The sequence below is a fragment of the Marmota flaviventris genome, chromosome 3 (genome assembly GCF_047511675.1).
Source record: "Marmota flaviventris isolate mMarFla1 chromosome 3, mMarFla1.hap1, whole genome shotgun sequence".
In the NCBI taxonomy this organism is placed as follows: Eukaryota; Metazoa; Chordata; class Mammalia; order Rodentia; family Sciuridae; genus Marmota; species Marmota flaviventris.
In genome coordinates, this window is record NC_092500.1 from 94,755,754 (window position 1) to 94,779,649 (window position 23,896).

A 23,896-nucleotide genomic window follows, 5' to 3' on the forward strand; every position below is an offset into this window, starting at 1 on the left:
TATCAAAAAAAATTGTGCACCATGATCAAGTAGGATTCATCCCTGGGATCCAAGGCTGGTTCAATATACGGAAATCAATAAATGTTATTCACCACATCAATAGACTTAAAAATAAGAACCATATGATCATCTCGATAGATGCGGAAAAAGCATTCGACAAAGAACAGCATCCCTTTATGTTCAAAACTCTAGAAAAACTAGGGATAACAGGAACATACCTCAATATTGTAAAAGCAATCTATGCTAAGCCTCAGGCTAGCATCATTCTGAATGGAGAAAAATGGAAGGCATTCCCTCTAAAATCTGGAACAAGACAGGGATGCCCTCTTTCACCACTTCTGTTCAACATAGTTCTCGAAACGCTGGCCAGAGCAATTAGACAGACGAAAGAAATTAAAGGCATAAAAATAGGAAAAGAAGAACTTAAATTATCACTATTTGCAGATGACATGATTCTATACCTAGCAGACCCAAAAGGGTCTACAAAGAAACTATTAGAGCTAATAAATGAATTCAGCAAAGTGGCAGGATATAAAATCAACATGCATAAATCAAAGGCATTCCTGTATATCAGCGACAAATCCTCTGAAATGGAAATGAGGACAACCACTCCATTCACAATATCTTCAAAAAAAATAAAATACTTGGGAATCAACCTAACAAAAGAGGTGAAAGACTTATACAATGAAAACTACAGAACCCTAAAGAGAGAAATAGAAGAAGATCTTAGAAGATGGAAAAATATACCCTGTTCATGGATAGGCAGAACTAACATCATCAAAATGGCGATATTACCAAAAGTTCTCTATAGGTTTAATGCAATGCCAATCAAAATCCCAACGGCATTTCTTGTAGAAATAGAGAAAGCAATCATGAAATTCATATGGAAAAATAAAAGACCCAGAATAGCAAAAACAATGCTAAGCAGGAAGTGTGAATCAGGCGGTATAGCGATACCAGACTTCAAACTATACTACAGAGCAATAGTAACAAAAACAGCATGGTACTGGTACCAAAACAGGCGGGTGGACCAATGGTACAGAATAGAGGACACAGAAACCAATCCACAAAACTACAACTACCTTATATTTGATAAAGGGGCTAAAAGCATGCAATGGAGGAAGGATAGCATCTTCAACAAATGGTGCTGGGAAAACTGGAAATCCATATGCAACAAAATGAAACTGAATCCCTTTCTCTCGCCATGCACAAAAGTTAATTCAAAATGGATCAAGGAGCTTGATATCAAATCAGAGACATGCCGTCTGATAGAAGAAAAAGTTGGCTACGTTCTACATACTTTGGGGTCGGGCTCCAAATTCCTCAATAGGACACCCATAGCACAAAAGTTAATAACTAGAATCAACAAATGGGACTTACTCAAACTAAAAAGTTTTTTCTCAGCTAAAGAAACAATAAGAGAGGTAAATAGAGAGCCTACATCCTGGGAACAAATCTTTACTCCTCACACTTCAGATAGAGCCCTAATATCCAGAGTATACAAAGAACTCCAAAAATTAGACAATAAGAGAACAAACAACCCAATCAACAAATGGGCCAAGGACCTGAACAGACACTTCTCAGAGGAGGACATACAATCAATCAACAAGTACATGAAAAAATGCTCACCATCTCTAGCAGTCAGAGAAATGCAAATCAAAACCACCCTAAGATACCATCTCACTCCAGTAAGATTGGCAGCCATTATGAAGTCAAACAACAACAAGTGCTGGCGAGGATGTGGGGAAAAGGGTACACTTGTACATTGCTGGTGGGACTGCAAATTGGTGCAGCCAATCTGGAAAGCAGTATGGAGATTTCTTGGAAAGCTGGGAATGGAGCCACCATTTGACCCAGCTATTCCCCTTCTTGGTCTATTCCCTAAAGACCTAAAAAGAGCATGCTACAGGGACACTGCTACATCGATGTTCATAGCAGCTCAATTCACAATTGCAAGACTGTGGAACCAACCCACATGCCCTTCAATAGACGAATGGATTAAAAAAATGTGGCATTTATACACAATGGAGTATTACTCTGCATTAAAAAATGACAAAATCATAGAATTTGCAGGGAAATGGATGGCACTAGAGCAGATTATGCTAAGTGAAGCTAGCCAATACCTAAAAAACAAATGCCAAATGTCTTCTTTGATATAAGGAGAGTAACTAAGAACAGAGTAGGGACGAAGAGCATGAGAAGAAGATTAACATTAAACAGAGATGAGAGGTGGGAGGGAAAGGGAGAGAAAAGGGAAATTGCATGGAAATGGAAGGAGACCCTCAGGGTTAGACAAAAGAACATACAAGAGGAAATGAGGGGAAAGGGAAAAATAATACAAGGGGGAGAAATGAAGGTCAGTAGAGGGGGTAGAGAGAGAAGAGGGGAGGGGAGGGGAGGGGAGGGGGGATAGTAGAGGATAGGAAAGGTAGCAGAACACGACAGTCACTAGTATGGCAATATGTAAATCAATGGATGTGTAATTGATGTGATTCTGCAATCTGTATATGGGCTAAAAATGGGAGTTCATAACCCACTTGAAGCAAAGTGTGAAAGATGATATATCAAGAACTATGTAATGTTTTGAACAACCAACAATACAAAAAAAAAAAAAAAAAAAGCCCAATGGAAAGAAAAACACATGGAGGGGAATCTACATCCCAAACACAATATGAAAACTTTTTTTTTTTTACTTTTACTTTTCTGGAGGAATTCTTGCTTTTCAAAAGGTTTCACTGAGATTTTCCTTCAAGACAAATTATATTATAATTTATTTTTGCAATGTTATTTTTAGAAATGTTGTTATCTTATAAAAGGATATTCATTTTAATGTAATAGTTGGATTGCTAAACAAGCCAAAAGTAGAAAAAAAAAATCAGAGTGAAACAGCATTTGCCCCCTTGAGTGTACTCTATAATTATTTAGTATTTCCATTACAGTCATTTCCTACCTTCACAAAAAATTGAATTTATTCTACAATTGAAAGGCAAGGATATTTTCAGTTAAAGTTTTGAGACTATTGTAGTAGATTGCTAAGAGCAAATATATTGAGCCTTTCTGGTGTTCGAGTGCTATACTAGGTTTGCAGACAAGCTCAGTTCAAGAAACACAAATGAGCACTTACTGTGTGCTTGAGGAAGTGTAAGGGACGAGGGCTACAAAAATGAATAAAACACAACCCTGACTTCCTTTGAAGAGCTTAAAATCCAAAGCTGAATGCAATCATGTAAGCAGACAACTTCAGTATTCTGCAAGGAAATTACATAAAACTGCAAATCAGTACAACCACTATGAAAAGCAATGTGGAGTCTCTCAAAAAACTAGGAATGGAACCACATGACCCAGCAGTCCCACTCTCCCTACTTATCCAAAAGAACTAAAATTGGCATACTGTAGCCATATAATAACTTCAATGTTCATAGCAACCCAATTCACAATAGCCAAGTAATGGAACAAGCCCAGATGCCTATGGATAGATGAATGGATCAAGAAAATGTGGTACATACACATAATTGAGTTTTACTCAGCTATAAAGAAGAGTGAAATTATGGCATTTGAATGGAAGTGGAGAAGATTATGTCAAGTAAAATAAACCAGACTCAAAAAAAATCAAGTGTCAAATGTCTTCTCTAGTATGTAGAAGCTAGAGCAAAATAAGGGAAAGAAGGTGGCAGGGGAAGAGATTGGATATCACAAAGATACAGGGAAGATCTGAAATAGAAGGAGAATGAGAGGGAGGGAGGAAAGAGGGACAGGGGTAAAAATAGAAATAAATTTAGCAATATCATGTTATATACATTTATAAATGTACCAAAAAGATTTCACCTGTATGCATATGTAGAAAATAGCAATCAAGGGCTCACGTTGTGGCTCGGCGGTAGAGCACTCACCTAGAATGTGCAAGGGCCTGGGTTCGATCCTCAGCACCACATTAAAAATAAATAAAATAAAGATATTGTGTCCAACTACAACTAAAAAAATATAATTTTTTTTAAAAAAAGAAAATGACAATCAAGAAAAATTAAATAAAGAGTGAAAGGCAGGTCAATAAAGGAGAGGAGAGAGAAAAGGGGGAAGGAGGAAGGAAGGGAAAGGGGGCATTGGGGATTGAAATAAAATTCCTTGCATGTATGATTTTGTCACAATGAACCCAAATACTATGTGTAATTATAATGCTATAATAAAAAAAAGCTCCACAAAAAAGTATCATACAATTAGTATCAAAATACACTAAAGGCCTTTAACTCAATATGAAAATTCAGTACGATAATTCTTTCTTCTTTAAGCAAGAACACATTCATATTGAGCCCTCTTTACTCCAGAGCCCTGGCTCTGTTCCACTCTTTCAATATGCCTTGAGGAAATTGGCATAATTCAGTATGTAATGAGAAGCTGTTATGAACTTTAAAGATCAATTAGATCCAGAGGCCAGCCTTAGAGAGCTCATAGCCTGGTGAAGAAACGAGGTCAGCAAGTGCCCAGGTCGGACCCTCATCCTCACTCATCCCACACCCAGATCCATCTCATCTGTCCTTCTATTGCTTACTCAGAAAAGGGACAAGAAATCCCGTTACATCTAGTTCCCATCGGTTTACCTTCCCTTCCTTTTGGTCCTATTCATATTCTCCCTCATGTAGGACTGAAAAAGATTTTGGTAAAAAGTTTCCTTTCATTCTCTCAACAGAATAGAAGTTTCAAAATTCCATAATTGCAGGAAATAAATAATGTAGGAATGTGAGAAAACAGGAAGCACAGAGAATGATAAATTAGAAGAACTGGAGTCAGAAGTGAGGCCACCAAGATCTAAACGAATGCTGATTCCAGGACCTCTTAAAGCAATGCCAGAGGGCAGGGCTAAAATAAATTTCCACGGGTCAGCCTAGCTGCATCTCATGGCCTTTTCTCCATCACAATTCTTTCAGGGAGAAATCAAATGTGGACAGCATCTTGTTTCAAGGTCAATTCACTGCTTTGCTAAATCAGCAAAAACATGCTCTACACCGTACTCCCCCTATTATTACCCTGGAAATGTTTCCTCTGTGTCCTCTTTAAACTTGCTTTTCTGAATTTCATTTCACCTCTTAGTTTGCAACAACTAGATGATGAATCGAGGAGAGGAATTGCAGAGTTTCAGATCTCTTCCATGGCAAGGAGATTTTTCTCTCAGCAAACCCAGGTTGCAAAGATTGCTTTTCTTGTCCCAAGGATTCTAAAGCACATCAACGTCTATTTCAAATAAATGAAGTTATTTGACTATGATTGAGAAATCCCAGAGAATAGGGCATTGGCAGGCACAGATCTGAATGCAACTTTTGGAACATATCTTCTTAGTGGTTTTCAGACCTCGGTGCAGGCATCCAAACACCAGTCAGCTCTGGAAGAACCACTTGAAAAATTGCATTATGAACATAATGTTCCTTCAAACACTGTCTTACATAATGACTTCTCTATCTCGTTTATCCATTTCATGGATACAGTAATTTAGAAGCACAAAACTATAAAGGTCTATTCCAATGCTTCTGTTTAAAAACATAAACAATTTACTTGCCCAACAGTCACACAGCCATTTGAGTGGCAGCGTCAGAACCAAACTGAGCTTTCCAAATTTGACTTTTGTTCTCAGAGGACAAGAATGATTGAATCCCACTGATTCGTCTCTCCCACTTTTTTCATTTCCTCTGCTTTGGTTATCACAAGCAATCTATTCCCCCAAGTTCAGGATGGTGGAGGGAGGCAGAAGTAACACTAAGCCGATGAGGTTGAACCAATAGTTTTTGAAATAACATGTAATTGTGTGTGTGTGTGTGTGTGTGTGTGTGTGTGTGTGTGTGGTGTACCCCATGGTATGACATGCCAGCCATTAAGCTGGGAGCTCTTTGTGTACTCTCATTTAATCCATCCAACAGTGTTCCAAGTTGGGTTTTATAATCCCTAATTGGATCACTGAGAAATATGAGGCTCAGAAGTTTAAATAACTTGTGAAATGTCACACAAAAGTAGGTGGCAGAGCCAGAATCCAAATCAAGGCTTTCTTATTCCAAAGCCCACATCCCTTAGCCAGAGGGGTATTTCCCTTCCACAGAGCCTTTCCTCAGAATCCCAGCCAGCCTACACGATGACTGTCCCAGGAGGTAGAAGGGTGTGCAGAGAACACCACCGTGGAGTGGAGTTGCAGGATGCTCACTTTCCTAATTTTTATTGTTGTTTTGGTTTGGTTTGGTTCAAGAGGGCAATTGAAGAATAAGTGAAATGCCTCAAGTTGGAGCACAGGAGGAATTTGGTAGATCTGATTCATGCAGCTACCAGATTTCCTTCTAGTTAATTTATTACCTGAAGTTCAAGTCACCTTAAGAAAGATTTAAATTTTCAGTTAAAAAGTACCCTTGGATGAGACATAAGGTCCTTTTAGATATGTACTTGTGGCTAAAGTATTTCAAGAATATTTTCTTATTTCAATGTTAAAAGTGACCTTTTTTACCTTCTTTTAACAATTTTTTTCATTATAATATTTACTTAAATTTTCTTCAATTACTTGCTGTTGTTCAGAGTGTCATTTCTGTCATCCTTAAAATGACTTCTTTTAACTTACAACTGTGCTCTCAAGCTTTTGTGTACCATGATCTGGTAGCAAAGCTGTCATCCTCTTCCATTCCTTCATGTCTTTAGAAAAATGGCAAGCATGCTCTCACTCTGCCTCCAGCTCACTCATGGATATGTCACACCATGCTTCTCACATCCCACCTCCTCACCAATCCTACTCTTAAGATACCTATCTCTAGCCCTCACCAGTATCTCCCTCAATTCCTACATGTTACTTGGCTCCATTTTTTGGTATTGCATATTTTTTAATAAAGGAAGAACAATTTTGATCTTAGTGAATTCGAATAGTAAAAGCAGACTACAAAGATGTGGCAGAGTGTGAAACGAAGGTAAAACAGATATAAAAGGATTCCTTCCTCTCCTACTAAAACAATGGTATTATGGGAGAAATTACCCAGACTCCAACTTCAATGCATCTCATCCAGAAAAAGCAGCCAGAATCTGATGAATAAATAGCCAGGCTTTCCAAGCCAAGACTGGAGACACAGAACTTGCTCTCTGTTTTGCTTTGAGTTGAAGGAGCATTTTGTAAAGTGAGCCTAGATTTCCAATGTTTCTTGAGATATAAGTAACTTCAGAAGTTGGCTTTATAGACACGAGGAGATGGCATTTTCTATACCAATACAGAATTAGTGTCAGATGACAGTTAGACTTGGTGATTCCAAGTAAGCTGAAAGTTTTTTGAAAAGTAACTTATTTCGGGCAGACACTTCAGTATGCAGAGAATGGGATAGAGATAGGGGCTGTAGGATCCAATACTAAACTCATCTCTGTCTCTGTTTTTATATGTCATTTAACTTTCTGGGCTTCAGTGGCAATAAGTAAGTCTTTAATTCCTATTGTCCTGTTTTAAAGGACATTGAAGAAATTATCACTTCAAATATGCATATCTCTTTATAACTTTTATCTTTTTTTTTTGGTACCGGAACTGAACCCAGGGGTGCTTAACCATGAGCCACATCCCCAGCCCATTTTAATATTTTACTTATAGACAGGGTCTCACTGAGTTGCTCACTGAATTGCTGAGGCTGGCTTTGAACTTACAATCCTACCTCAGTCTCCCAAGCCACTGAGATTACAGGTGTATGCCACCATGCCTGGCTGTATAATTTTATATTTAACTCTGAAACTGGGGACTCAAGGAAACCTATAGACATAATCACAAAATAACTCACACAGGTGTCAGACCTTGAGAAATATTTCATGGTTATATCAATGACTAAAAGCATATTCTTTGGCATCAATCAGCCCTCTGTGTTTGAACTGCCTTTGCCATTTAGTTTCTATGTGTACTACTGAACCTCTTTGAGCCTCTATTTCCTTATATAGAAGACGTGAGTAATTATGATCAGTTTATAGGATTATTATGAGAAATAAATAATACAATGAGTATAAAAAGCTATTATCAGAGTAATTAGTATACAGCAAACACTTAGTGTGTGATAACAGTACTTGAATAGTTGTATAATTCTGATTTGATATTTAACATCTGTATTAGCTACCCATCACTATAACAAAATGAATGAGATAACAAATTTATAAAGAGAAAAGGTTTATTTTGATTCACAGTAGGTTCTAATCCATGATCAGTTGGCCCTTTTGCTTTGGGCCTATGGGAAGACAGCACATCACAGCAGAAATATGTGGTGGAACAAAACTATTCACATCACAAGCCAGGGAGTAAAGAGGTGGGGGGGGGGGTGTCCCACCATCCTCTCCAAGGACATGCTCCCAGTGACCTAAGGCCTCCTACTAGGCCCCTCCTCTTAGAGGTTCCACCACCTCCCAATAATGCTACTCTGAGAATCAAGCTTTTTGAAAATGGGTCTTACTATAACACTATCCAAATATAGCACTATCTTTTTAAAAACTTGTGACTTTTAATAAAAATGTTGGAAAAGGATGATGAAATAATCTACATAAAAAGAAAAATCACAGCTGTCCCCACCAAGAACTCCATTAATTTAACCTTTCCCTAGAAGTTTCTGTCTGTGATTCTCCAGATATCCCATCCATGCCTGAGTTGAACAAACGTTTATTTTCACCTAGTTTATTTAATACAAATTAAGAAAAGGAATGAGGGATTTTAGATGTCTGGGAAACTATGTCAATTAAGAAATTGGAGACAGAACCCATTCAAGGAGCTTCCCTTAAAAGAATAGACTGGAAAGGTCATCACTGTCCCATGAAGCTGGCCAGATTTCTCTCTTTCCATTCATTGTCCTGTGGTATCCTAGACAGTGGTTTCTGTTTTTATCTTCAGGGAGGCTGCTTCCTAACGCTTCTCTTATTTGCCTTTTTCCTTTATTGGCAAGGGTAAAAATTTAGGGTTTTTAGGTTATAAAAATAAATAAATAAATAAATATGAACTCATAAAACCAACATTCTGTAAATAAAGTTGAATCTCATGAAACATGGTGGGGCGAGGGTAAAGAAAAGAAAAAACAAACAAACAAACAAAAACGTCTGGCGGGAACCAGGAAAATTCCTCAAAGAGACAAAATGCTCAGCCACCTGAAAAAGAGTTGTTTAGAAAAAGGATAAGCAAGGACAGAGAGAAGAGGTAGAATTGGAAGGAAATTACATTACCCTTATTATACCTGTGCCATTATTTTAGGCACAGAAATCTTGTAGAAATGGGATGACTCTTTTGGTTGACCCTCCAACAAATGCATTTTTCTGAGAAGTTTGACCTCACAGTCATTCCTGGCAGCTCACCAACTTTTCTTCTCTTCCATTCTCTCCCTGAATTCATTATTATCTCAGCTTGTCATACGTGTCTTTCTGAATGGCCTGGAAACAGGGGTGCTCCTGAATCCCCCTGGGCAAGGTTAGCCCAATAAAAAAGCATATCCCTTGATCTTCTCTAAGGCCAGCTGTTTGCCTAAACAAAATTTTAAATAAGAGGAGCCACCAATTCAATCTGTATCCTAAAAGCAAACTAAATGCATGGGGTAGGACCCATATTTATGGTTTTTTTCACTGTATTTCCAGCCTAGAATTGGCTCACAGTAAGTGCTCAATATATTGAATGGATAGAGGCATGGACAGGTGGATGGTTGGATGATTAAAACCATGGGCTACTTCTGGTCTTGGCAAACATGGCTATGCTCCTCTTTTCCTCCTGAGAGCAAATGGGATAGGAGATCCTGAATTGTTCTGTAACTTCTATTGCCTAGGTTTCTGCATTGCCAATCTACTTGAGTAGACTCCTGTAAAATTTGTGAAACTGACAATCATATAACTGTGTCATATCTTTGCTCTCACTTCTAGAAGGGTCTTCAATTATCCTCTCAGCTAATTAATACTTTACTAAGGGAAAATGTTATAGAAATGTTTTAATTATCTAAAATCCAAACGTAAGTAAGAGTTTCATGTGGTCTACTCTTTATAAGACACTCCCATTAAGAAAATGAAAATTATAAATAAAAATTTATTTTTAAGATTCTAATATTTCCTGATAATTTTCAGTGTTTTATAATCTTAGATAATCCTTTCACAACCAATGTAGTTCTTAATTGTCTTTTCCTGTGTCTCATTTTAAATATCTTTCACATTCTAAAACTTTCTCAACTTTTTCCTCTTTATAACTCGAACTCTACCTAAAACTCATCCAGTAAACTAAATCTGCAAGGCTCTTCTCGTTTTTCACCTTTTACTTTTATTCTATGTCCATTCTTTTCTTCTTTGTTCATCCAAATGAATCTGTCTTGGCCACTTCCATTGGAAAGTGCCATCCCTGATTCATTTAGTAGTCCCAGCCCTCTTGATAAAAACATACGGCCAACTTGACTGGGAATGTAGATCCCCAGTGGTAGAGCACTTGTCTAACACATATGAAGTCCTGGATTCAATTCTCAGCACCACTACAAAAAAAAAAAAAAGGCATATGAATGAAGTCAGCATCTACAACATTGTCTTTGAGATAGGGAGTGACATGAGGAAGAGAAAAGAAGGGCACTGAATTCTTCTATAAATTAATAATTTTTATAAGTCATATATAAATGGGATTGCCCATAAAAAGAGCTCAGGTACAGATGGAGAACAGTGAAAAGCAAAGACAGGAACTGGTGAGAGGCAGTTCCCAAAAGAAAATGTGAGTCTTACAAAAACCAAGATGGTAAAGAGAAATGTTTATAAACCCAGGAATACAGTGGAAGCAGTAATAAAACAACTGTGATAAAAGATGAAAATCTTAGTTGGGAAAAGAAGTGTAAGATTTTCAGGTTTGGTTCAGAGAGTGTAAAAATAGTCATGATGTCAGAAAACTGAAAGATCACAGTTGCATTTGAACTTGAGAATGGAGGAAACATCTGGAAACTGGCTGGAATGACTGAGCTAATGTGCATGCAGTGAAGGATATACCAATTATCCTGATGTGATCATTATACATTTGTTTATATGTATTGAAATATCACACTATATTTGTATTGATTAAAATTTTACTTTATTAAGTTGGGCACAGTGGCTCAGGAGGTTGAGGCAAGAGGATCGCAAGTTCAAGGCCAGACTTAGCAACTTAGCAAGCCCTAAGCAGCCTAGACCAAAAAACTTTTTTTAAAAACTTTTTTTTAAAATCACTTGTTTATAGCTGGGAAAAGGAAAGAATTCTCCTTAATTCTAGAAATAGGATTAGGTCATGAAAAACTTTCTATATTAAGGATGAAACATTGGACCTGTACTTGTGTAATATTATGTTAACTGAGCTGATTTTATATACAATGCTTATCCATGCAATGTGGGAAAATGGCTCCTGCACTTTAAATTATTTGTTGATAACATAGTTATTTGAGTGGTTCATATTGGAAAAGGGACCCAGGAGCAACCCTGAAAGAGAGTTTGTGATTTAAAGAGAGAAATGACCACAATCTTGTTAGTGGACATTGTGATGGTTGAATTTGTCAGGGATAGACATACATTGTCTTCCTTTGAGATCATCTTGAAGATTTTATCACAAAGAATTTGTTTTAATGTGAAAAAAAAAATTGGGAGGAAAACCTGAATTTTATTAGTCCCTCAGAACTCACTAATCTTCCAGATTACAATTAAGCTATTTTGCTTTAACAGGGAACCCTTTAATATTTTTAAAAGCGCTTCACAAGGTGGGAGACTCTGTTCAGTGGTCCATCACTGCTCCTTGAAATAAATCTGTTCTGATTTATTTCAAGGCAGCTCAGTCCTTTTGCCGTTCCACTTAAGAGTTAGAGATTCCCCAGCTGCTCTGAGACTCAGGTCTGTTTGTCTGCAAAGAAAACTCCTGGGTTACCAAGGGACAGAGGTACATCAGGTAGAAAAGAAGGAAAGAGAAAGAAAAATCTACAAGATACCCACAGGCACCAAGTGGAAATCCTCCTTAAGAAAAGTCATAGCACCCCAGGACCCTCAGTGTATGGTAAAAGTGAAGACTTGTGTGTGAAGATACACTATAGCCAAAGAGCAAAGCCTATAGTGTGGAGCTACTACTTACTAAGGGGTGTGTCTTGTTTGTAGCCCCCACACAGCATCTAACCAAGTACTTTGCACCTTCTCTGCCACTCACTAAAAGCCTCTTGAATTAATTAGCAATACATTGTTTTCAGAAAATGAGAACCCTCTTCTCCTTGTTGCACTTTCTCCATCAAGGATATCAGCCTAAGAGAACATTACCTCACAGGTTTGGACTAGCATCACAAAACTGGATAAGTTACAAGGGAGCTAATTTAACAAACAGAACTGATGAGATCTCTGGGATCTCTGGCTAGCCAGCTGAGCCCTTGGAAAAATGCAAAAGGTGCATAGGGTCTAGGATTGGTAATTCAGCCCTACTGTGAAGATGTCTAAGTTGTAGCCAGTTAGGAAGTGAGGTTCTTTTCCCCCCGGGGACCTGTCCTACTCCTCCATCTAGGGAACAAACAGAACACTGTGGCTCTGTCTGTGAATCAAGCCCCAAAGGCCAGCAGTCAGGGCCAGGAGGGTAGATCAGAGAAGAAATTAGAAAAGCAAACATTTGTTTGTGGCAACTCCCCTCTTTGTGGATCTCTGCCCAGGCCTGGCCCCAAACATAGGGTGTCCACAACTTCTTCACCAGGGCAGCATCCTGCTGTAGCACAGCCAGGACCAGGAATGAGGGAAAACTGCCCACTCTGAGTAGATAATATCTGGAAGGAATGAATATTTGGGAAAAGTCCCAGTGTTAGTTTAGTGCCAACCCGCCTCCACATTTTCCAGCCCCCTCCCACTTGTTCCTCCCCTTTCAGCTGCTCCAATTCTTATAAAAACCCCTCAGGCTTTCCCTAACAGCCTGTAGGAGCCTCTGCCTACTGCTGCTGTGCAAGACAGAGACCCACCCACAGCACGCCCAAGAGACCATGAAGAGCCTGCTGCTTCTCACCATTGTGGCTGCCTTAGCGGTGGCAACTTTGTGTTATGGTGAGAAACCCTCCCTGCTGTCTCTCTTTTTCCTTTCCTGCCTCTGACTTCTGTTTACTTCCACTTTTCCTCTCCTTTTCTCTCTGAGTCTCAGGGGATACCAATCAGTTCCAACAAGTCTATTTTATATTGTAAAATATCCAGGCACTTATAAGAACTTAACAGTTAAATCCTTTCAGTGGTACACCTAGAAACTTAGATATTTTAGGAAGAAGATATCAAATTCCCAGCCCCTGTGCTCTCATTTTTAAGGCTATGGATTTAGACTTTGGGATTGATGGCTTAAAGATATTGGTTGAATTTTTTACCTTTAGGAAAACCAGTTTGCACAGGAAATACTAAGTACAACCCTTTCTGGGGACAGGACAATGTCATGAACTTGCTACATTTGTTCAGTGAATTAATTTTAAAGCAGTTTTACATTTAAAGAATTCCAGGGGGGTAAAAAATCTATTTTGTAACTTCTCTTGTCAAAAAATGAATAATTTTTTTTCTGGTTTCTATGTTGTTAAATATAACTGTGTTTATGCAAAAAGTATAGAAGGAAATTTCAAGTGAAACTGTTTACATAATTCTGCTTCAATTACCTGGATCTTTTAGCAGGTTTAAGCCTAAATTGCATTAACAACGCTAAGCATTCTGCTCCTCACCCTTGAAATTATTCACAAATTTTCTGCATAAGGAGATTTATTTTGTCATGCCCTTTTTAAATTTTCAAGAAAACTAATTTGCACATATATAGAGATGTATATATTTATGCCTTTTATTGTCAGATTTACCTGCTGTGCTCAGGAGAGCAGTAGAAAGAAGAATCTTCTGCTTTGACATCCTCTGCATTGGCATTGTGCCCCGTACAAGTTTTCTCTGGATCCAGTGGTTTCTGCAGCTGCCAATTTAACACACATTCCTATGAGGCTTACAGAACCTCTTAGAAACTTGTCCTGGTAAAGCCCAGCAGAGCAAGAGCTCTGGAGCTCTCCTGCCTGGAGAGGCCTGGCTGTTTTCTATATTCCCTGTAACTTCCTTGACCCAATTCTCAAACAGGCTCTGAATAAATCAGAAGAGAAAGCACTCTGGAGACTTCTGTTCAGCACCTAACATGTCTTATTTTACTTAAGACCTCATAGAACTTGGGAAATCTTAGCCAAGACAGGCTACTACCTCTTTCGACATCAGATAAACAAGGATAGAGATGTCCACAGCAAGGACAGAGCTAGGGAAACAGCTCATAAATCCTAGATTCCTGAAATTTGTATTAACCACATGGCTAAATATATTCTTCATATTTTTTGATTCTTTCCTCTCCATCTATCCTTAATTTAGACCATTGCAGTGTCTGAAAACTAATTATATAATGAAATCTTTTTTTTTTTAAATTCCAGAATCCCATGAAAGCATGGAATCCTATGAAATTAGTAAGTGAATACTTGACTTCCTAATTTTAAATTTCCTGCATTAAAGAATTTTCTCCCTGTTTTTAAATAAACGAACTGGTAAGACATAACAAGGAGGACAAAGAGGGCCTCCTTTGGAAAACTAAAGAAAATATAAAAATCCAATGACTGTAAAAACCACCAAATGAGCAATATTTAAAGCTTGGAATAGTATAATATGACATTTAAACTGCATTCAACATGCTTAGGAGCCATACGATCTCATTTGGAAATTTTAAGTTGGCACCACATCCACCACACAAATGGAAAACTAGGACAAATGACAAATGGTAAAGTACAGAGTGGAAGGCCAAGTCTGCTGACAGACTATGGTGTCAGCTTTAAGCTGAATGCTGTTGAATATCTGGACTTACAAAGACTGAGTGTGGTATTTGTTCATTATTTTTAGTGTTTAAACTGCTCAGTAATGGTAATCTAAGTTATGTTTTCTAAGTCCTGAGGACAGAGAAAATTTGTCCTCAAATAAATTAAAAACACAGAGAGTAGGATTTACCAAAAGCAAGAAAGGCAAAGTCATTGCCAAAGACGAACCAAAGAAAAATTCTGTGGCCTGTGTGACAAGTCTCTAAGACACTTAAATGAGTTATTTATTTGGCTCAGGCAGTTTATGGAATAGGCTTTATCCTCTGCTTTGATTTTGGCCTATCTATGATGACATAAAGTTCAATGAATTTATGAGAAATAAGAAGTTTATTGGGAGCATGGGAGGAATAGATGAACTCTAGATAGGGCAGAGGGGAAGGGAGGGGACATGGGGTTATTAATGATGGTGGAATGTGATGATCATTATTATCCAAAGTACAGTTATGAAGACATGAATTGGTGTGAATATACTGTGTATACAACCAGAGATATGGAAAATTGTGCTCTATATGTGTAATAAGAATTATAATGCATTCTGCTGTCATATATAAAGAAGAAAATACATATTAATAAAGAAATGTATTTCCTTTCAAATAAATTTGTATGGGATATTCATAAAAATATTTTCAGCTACTGTTTTCCTAAAGTTGTATTCATTTATTTTTCTGTTTTCAGATCCCTTCATTAACAGAAGGAATGCTAACACCTTTATGTCCCCACAGCAGAGATGGAGAGCTAAAGCCCAAGAAAGGTGGGTAACAGAACTTGTTGAGGGTCTCTACAAGTATGTTGTATATTTTACAGCGTAGCATCACCTGTCTGATTAGAGTGGAAAAAAGGGTTTTATCACAGAGTTCATCATAGATATTTAATTATGTCTTAAAATTCTTTGATTTCAAGCCAGTCTACAGAAAACAACTGAATAGCTAGAAGACTCTTATGAAAGATGAAGAGAGAGAAGGAGGAGGGAAAGGACAGAGAGAATAGTTCTGTTTTCATTTAAAATATGTAAATAAATAAAACTGTTCTGCCTTCCCTCCCTATTCTGCAAATGTCTCTTCACATTGGGGGAAATGGCTCTCTCCAATATTCCCCGTACTCTCTTTTTTTCACTTTTCCTCTTTCTTATTTCCTGGCTTTCTTTGTGCCTCTCAATTTGGGCCTCTTTCTGCTTTTCCAGGGTCCGAGAGCGCAGCAAGCCTGCCTATGAGATCAATCGGGAAGCCTGTGATGACTTCAGACTGTGCGAACGCTATGCCACGATGTACGGATACAATGCTGCCTACAATCGCTACTTTAGACAGCGTCGAGGGACCAAATGAGATGGGGAAAAAATGTCTCTTTTGTTCTGGAGTCTGAAGCCTGGTTTTATATCCCCCTGCAGTAGCATTACTGAAATACAAAGACACATACACAATGCTCATTTTCTATATAATCTCTTGTCTGGCTGCACCCCTCCTTCCTGTCCCCAGAGTTGTCAGTCATGAAAGTGCAGTGTGTTAAGATGTGTAGTTTTACATAATAAACTTCTGATTTGATAAGTTTCATTTTGTGAATCTGATTTCTTCTGGGAAAATGCTGAGATAGTTGAACCATGGTCCACCTAACCCAGAATAGGAGATTCTGTTAATCTTGCCTCTAGTGTTGGTTAGAAGCACAATTATATAGAAAATAAATAAATAAATAAAACCTAGAAGGCACTGACCCAACCACAATTTACTAGACCCTCTTTACATTGGGATTAGTGAACGACTGTTTCCTATTTTGTGTTTTACAGGATTTTCTAACTGTTCATGTGACAATTATAGGGTTCACTCCATTTGTTGTTTATCTTTTATACATCAAGGTAAAAAAAAAAAGTGCCCTCTGATTCAGTAAACTAGAAAGATGTAAAATGAAGAAAAATGATAAAATGGAAAACAAATGGCAAGATGATAGATTTAAACTTACTTTATCAATAATCATATCATATTTACATAGCTTAAATACCCCATTTTTTTTGCTTTGATATATGCTGTACATTTTATAATACATTTTTATAATCTTGCTTTAAACAGCCAATTATTTTTAAAACATTTAGATAAACAGAAAAATATCACATACATGTATCTGTGTAGTTTCTACTTCTAGTACACATTCAGATTTCTATCTGGGGCCATTTCCCTTCTGTCTGAAGAACTTCCTTTAACATATCTTGTGATGCAGTTCTGCTGAATTCTTTTGTTGTTGTTGTTGTGGTGGTTAGTTTGCCTTCATTTTTGAAAAATATTTTTCACTGTATATCAAATTCAAAGTTGCCAGCTTTTTCTTTCAGTTCTTTAAAATGTTATTCCACTGTTTTCTACTTTGCATTGTTTCTGATGTAAAATGTGTTGTCATTCATACCTTCGTTCCTCAATACTACCATGTTTTTTATCTCTGGCTGCTTTAAGATTTTTGTATTATTATTGGCTTTAATAAAATTGATCATGAGGCACTTTGGTGTGGTTTTACTTCTTTTTCTTGTTCTTGAGGCTTATTAGATTGTACTAAATTTAGAAACTTTTTAGCAATTATTTCTTCAAATGTTTCCCCTTTTTCTCCTTTGGAGGCTTCAGTGACTTGTATATTTGGCCATTTGAAGTAATCCCATAACTCCCTGATGCTATTTTTATTTTGTGATATTTTATTCTCCATTTCATTTTTGACACTTTCTATTAACATACTATGAGGTTCTTTAAACTTCTCTTTGGCAATATCTAATTTACTATTCTCCTCTAAGGTCTATTAATCTCAGACACTATTTTTCATCACTATAAGATTGACTTGAATATTTTTATATCTTCCATATTTCTACTTGTCTTTTTAAATATCTTTGATATAGTTATAATAACTATTTTAATGTCCTCATATGCTAATTCTAATATCTGTGTCAGTTCTGGACTGATTCTGATTGATTGTTCTACTTTCATGGATCACAATTTTCTACTTGTCTGAATTATTGGTCATCTTTTACTTGATGTTAGACATTGGTAAGTTTACATTTTTGTGTGCTGGATGTGCTTGTGTTCTTAAATTTTGCTCTAGGATTCGGTCAAATTGCTTAGGAAAAGCTTGATTCTTTTAAGTCTTGCTTTTAAATGAGACCAGATCAGTATTTAATATAGAGATAATTATTTCCCCACACTAAGGTAACACCCTCTCAGTATAGCACCCATGATTGGATGGTACGAACAGGCAATAATCCTAGACCTAAATTCATGCCAGCCCAACTTTCCCACTATTTAATAAAAGATGACACCAGGCCAGAACTTACTTTTGAATTTCTTATCTCACATAGGCTCATCCTTCATTGCTTGATGTCAGGGTCTTGAAAACTATTTTTCCATATGTACTTTCTGTTTTATCAGTTGTTCCTGGGGGAGGGTAAATTTCATCCCTGAGATCCTACCTTGGCTAAAAAGCCTATTAATTCAGGCAGGACTATTTTAAATGGTTATCCCAGTTACAGAGTTTCCCCATTAAAAAAAATGGATGAAACATTTATTACAATTACATCATAGTTCAAATGCCCACTCTACTCGGCCTACTTCTCAAACTCTCTTCTTATGTTGTTCTCCAATAAACCACCTGCACACAAATCTCTTAGAGTCTGTTTCTCAGGGAACCAAATCTATGATGGTCATTCAAGTAGTAAGCAGTGATACCAAGGTTTTCTACCTCCACATCTCTTATTTTTATCATCACACAGTGCTAGAGTTACAGTTTTTGAGTTGGAACATAGTTCAGAAATAGTCTAATTCAGCCTCCTCATTTTACAATTGAGGACTTAGAGGCAAACTGACCCTTCAAGGAGCATGTAATACTCTTAAGAAATTTGTATGGGCCTAATAAAATCTAATTCCTTAGATTTTTAATCCAACTTTTTAAAGGGATATGTACAAAGATCCCATATATTTTTACCAATCTCCCAGTGGCACACTTTCCAATCTTATGAAGCTTTACTTAATGCAGTTCCCACCTCAGTCAAAATTTTTCTGTCTATCTTGTCAGTACTGTGATTTTATTTTCTATATCCTGGTTTTTCAGAATGAAAACACATGAAATGATAAGTCATAAATCTTTTTTTCCTAATCCTTTCACCATCTTGGTAAAGCTTTTCCTGGAGTACTTCACCCTGAAAAACCATAGAGTGTTTAAACACAGTACTATACTACTATCCATAAAAGCAATTTAGCTTCTTAGGAAAGAATTTGAGAATAAAGCTTTTGGAGGTAGTTTTTACCCAAGATTTACTACTTAGAACTGTGTCAATTAGGACATGCTAATAAATTTCACTGGGCCTTAGTTTTCTTTTTTTTTAAATTTGTTTTACTTTATTATATATGACAGCAGAATGCATTTCAATTCATTGTACACAACTGAAGCACAACATTTCAATTCTCTGGTTGTACACAATGTAGAGTTGTACCATTTGTGCAATCATACATGTACCTAGGGTAATGATGCCAGTCTCATTCCACCATCTTTCCTGCCCTCTCCCTTCCCCATCCTCCCCTTTGCCCAATCCAAAGTTCCTCCATTCTTCCAATGCCCCCCCTCCTTCATTATGGATCAGCATCCACTAATAAGAGAAAACATTCAGCTTTTAGTTTTGGGGGATTAGCTTACTTCGCTTAACGTGATATTCTGCAACTCCATCCATTTATCTGCAAATGCCATAATTTTATTCTCTTTTAATGCTGAGTAATATTCCATTGTGTATATATACCACAGTTTCTTTGTCCATTCATCTATTGAAGGGCATCTAGATTGCTTCTATAGTTTAAAGCTATTGTGAATTGAGCTGCTATAGACATTGATGTGGCTGCATCACTATAGTATAACTGATTTTAAGTCCTTTGGGTAAAGACTGAAGAGTGGGATAGCTTGATAAAATAGTGGTTCCATCCCAAGTTTTCTAAAGAACCTCCATACTGCTTTCTAGATTGGTTGTACCAATTTGAGGTGCCACTAGCAATGTATGAGTGTACCTTTTTCTCCATATGCTCACCAACACTTATTATTGCTTGTATTCTTGATAACTGCCATTCTGACTGGAGTAAGATTAAATCTTAGAGTAGTTTGATTTGAAATTCTCTAATTACTAAAGGTGTTGAACACTTTTTCAAATATTTGTTGATCACTTATATATCTTCTTCTGAGAAGTGTCTATTCAGTTCCTTAGCCATTTATTGATTGGGTTTTTTTTTTTTTTTTGGAGTTAAATTTTTTGAGTTCTTTATATAACCTAGAGATTAGTGCTCTATCTGATGTGCATGTGGTAAAGATATTCTTCCACTATTCAGGCTCTTTTTTTCACATCACTGATTATTTCTTCTGCTTAGAAGAAGCTTTTTAGTTTGAATCCATCCCATTTATTGATTCTTGATTTTATTTCTTGCACTTTAAGAGTCTTGTTTAGGAAGTCAGGGCCTAATCTGACATGATGAAGATTTGGGCCTACTTTTCCTTCTATTATAGGCCTTAGTTTTCTTATGTTTTTTAATCTACAAAATAAGATTATTCTAGTACCTTATTCATAGTTGTTGCCAATATTAAATAAATTAATACATGCAAATGCATGAAACACTGCCTGGCACAGAGTAAGTGCTCAATAAATGTTAGCTATTTCTATTGTCACTTTCTATCATAATGTACCACTATTATATCTCTGAATATTTAGAAATACAAGAAATCTCTCTTTGGGGATTTCTAGTTATACCCTGAGCAATTATCATTGACTATGAAGAGCTGACAGCTAGACTTAGAGCCAACCAGAACCCACAGCATGGGCCAATTTGTACCCACTCTACTCTTCCTCTCTCCACTACTGAGCCATGTCTAACTATGCTGACCAAGTATCTGTTTTCATAAAAGACTGGGCCAGGAAAGTGTATTTTGGTTTAAGAAAATTCATGACTTAGTTTTATACTCAACTGGATTTGGAATTCTTGCAGCCAAAGTAATCCACATGAGAATGAAGCTTAACCTAAATTCTTATTTGGTAACAGTGGCAGTAGCATTCTTGAGCACCATTTCATCCTTACCCTTAACTGTTTAATGAATGGAAACTTTAAGTAATCTATTGCTTTATCTGATTTTTTTTTCTTTTTTCTTTTCCTTTCTTTTTTTTTTCTTGCTCAATAAGTTTATTTATTGTCTTTATCTGAAAAATCTTCACAGAAAAACCTGTTTGGTTTAGCTCACAGCAGCCCATTCCTGACCTCTGAGGAAGCTCACCTTCTTTTGGGCCACCTGATCTTTCTTCTATGGAAAGGACATTTGGGAATGTTTCCACCTCTTCTTATTAACTTCTCTTGGGTTTCTTCTCATAGACTGGATTCTCACATATAGTAGAAGGAGCTTTCTTGTAAATCTCCTTCATTGTGTCTGGAGTAACTTTGTTCTTTATGTACTGAGAGAATTGTTTCTTGTAAACATCTTCACCTTCTTCCATTAGATAATGCATATCATCTGCAACATTCTGACCCCTGATGTGTTTCTGATGTACTTCTGCACTGAACTCCTTGTTTTCAGAATCATACCCAGGGAATTGTTTGGTACTGTGAGGGATAGACTAGCCCCTTAGGGCCCCAAAAACTTTATTGCCCTAGTTCTTGGAAGGCCTGAATCCAAATAGCAGGTGAAGGCACCAGGTTGACCATCATTGCTTTCCACATTGTATTTGTCTCCAGTCACCTCCACGTGACCTTCATAGATCTTGTCCATGCCAAACCTATTGAGAAGCCTGCAGGCCAGCAACAGGCCAATACAATATCCTACAGCATAATCTATTAGGCCAACTTTCACACTATATTTTGGTAGTTCACGTGCATATGCTGTGCAGGCTATCATATCCCCTCCTATATGGTCATAAGTAATCTGACAAATGATATTTCTGTTAATTACAAGAACAGTCATCCTGTTTTTGAGCATGTACTTATTTTTCCCTGGATCACCAAGTGTCTGTAGCATAGTAATAAGTTTTTTCCTCTAATCTTCTTCTAAATTTCACTTGATATCTCTTTCAGTAGGCCTTATTCTTGACAACTTCAACAAACTCCATTCTGCAGAATAGGGACTCATGTCTGTGGCTCAATATAGACCTGCTGGCCCAGCACAGCTAAAAGGGAGAAAAGCTATTCTGACTTCTTGAGTGCCTTAATTACCAATCATTACTAGCCTTTCCTTCAATTCTTCAATTTTAATACTTCTATTCTAGGTTGCCGTAATACAGAACTTGTCATAATACAGAACTCTAATGAAAGCTAGAATATGTGGGTATGAGAACTAAGGTGTAGAAGCAGAAATTATTCACTTATCATCATTTTAATGCACATGAATAATCTATATTTTTATATCTCTGCAATCCTAATCTGTTGGTGTATATATACCAGTTCATATAGAAGAAACATATTCACCATGGGAAATAGGACAATTCTCCATTTAAGCCCTAGAAGCTTCCCAGTAACTTCAGGCCCGTCACACTAGGAAAACAGCAGATAAATAAAGGGGTCATCTTCCCAACAAGAGTAGTTGAGCATGTTCATCAGAAGAACACTTCTGTAGTACCATATAAGCATGGTAAATGCATTTGGAGCCGAGATAATCAACTGGAGCCTCTCTTGATACTTCTCAGCCCAATCATGAAAATAAATGAACAAGTCTGTCAGCCATGATCTAAAAAGGGCATAGTGACCAGGAACTCACAACAGTCAGAAATGGGACTCTATCTCTTTTACCAAGTTAGGCACCAGTGCCACCAGATGTGCTAAGAGGGAGGGAAGTGCAGAATAGGTAGGTTTCAGAATGAAACAACATATATTGGTAATGGTCCTGCAGCCAGAGGCAGCAGCAGGAGCTATAGTGGTCCCACTGACCTCCACAAGTGTTCTGGCTATCCCCTAGGCATGAAGTAGACCTCCAACTTGAGACTCTACCAAAGGTGAAGTTATACAACCTGGAAAGAGGAAATCATTTTTACACTAACACTGGAAAATACATTTCCATGAAACAACCACAATATCCAGAAAGTGTCTCTAGAATCTCTCCATTAGGAATTTTTTTCCAGAGCTGGGGATGTGGCTCAGTGATAACGTGCTTGCCTGGCATGCATGAGGCCCTAGGTTCAAATCCCCAAGCACACACACACACGCACACACACAAAAAAAGATTCCAGGAGAAGAGACCAACCAGAAACCCAGAGAACCTGTTTCTGGAACATTTTGAATAAAGGTAATCCAGTGTAGACTGTAATGGACATTGTGTCGCACTCCCCAGATCCCTGCTCCAAGGCTAATATGCTCCTTCCCTCAGAGGCCAAAAGCTGGTGGCTCTCCACTGCCTCAGTCCCTTTCCTTAAAGGGTCCTTAGCTAAAGGGAGTCACTTTGCTGCAGTCGCTTTCCTTTCCAGAAGCAGCCCATATCCTAACACTGGTCAACATGGGGGTATAAAGAACCTGATACTAGCATTTTCCAGTCTTGCAGTTGCCTCTTCTTTTCTCTGCTCACCTTGATAGCTTCACATTCCAAATTTTGTCAGAATATGTCATGGCTTAATTGTTCAATTTGTGACTCCATATATTTTGAGTAATAGAAAGCAGAAGTAAGATATGGGAACCTCGCTCTTTTTTTATTTTTTTAATTATTTATTTATTTGTATGTGGTGCTGAAACTTGAACCCAGTGCCTCTCACATGCTAGGCAAGCGCTCTACCACTGAGCCCCAGCCCCAGCCCCTGGGAACCTCTCTTGATAGGCTTCAAATTCATCCTAGGGCTGGAATTGAACTCAAAATCTCTGATTTGAAGATGGAGTCCCCTACCCCTCCTTAAGTACATTGACATATGCAGTGATTACATTACATGCTAATTTCTTTAAGTAAATGAACTGGTTGACCTGTTGGGGGATTTTTCCACCTCTCGTTTTTCTCAATTCAGTTATTGAAAGCTAACCAGCAAACAAGAAAGCCAGAAACCTGAGTCATCTGGGGTTGTTAAAACATGAGGTTAAGCTTTGAAAAATACTGTTCAAGAACTGTGCTCTTTTCTC

The 23,896-nt window shown here is 37.4% G+C and overlaps 1 protein-coding gene and 1 pseudogene across 1 annotated transcript; one reads left to right on the forward strand and one right to left on the reverse strand.

Annotated features, from left to right (window-relative positions):
* The first annotated feature begins 12,891 nt into the window (after positions 1–12,891).
* On the forward strand, positions 12,892–17,013 carry Mgp (matrix Gla protein). The gene is made up of 4 exons (XM_027955939.3): positions 12,892–13,008; positions 14,391–14,423; positions 15,501–15,576; positions 16,006–17,013. The coding sequence occupies exons 1-4, from the start codon at positions 12,948–12,950 to the stop codon at positions 16,145–16,147; spliced, it is 312 nt and encodes a 103-aa protein (XP_027811740.1). The 5' UTR covers positions 12,892–12,947; the 3' UTR covers positions 16,148–17,013.
* Positions 17,014–21,044: 4,031 nt separating this feature from the next.
* On the reverse strand, positions 21,045–21,912 carry LOC114108331 (large ribosomal subunit protein uL18 pseudogene; annotated as a pseudogene).
* Positions 21,913–23,896: the final 1,984 nt, after the last annotated feature.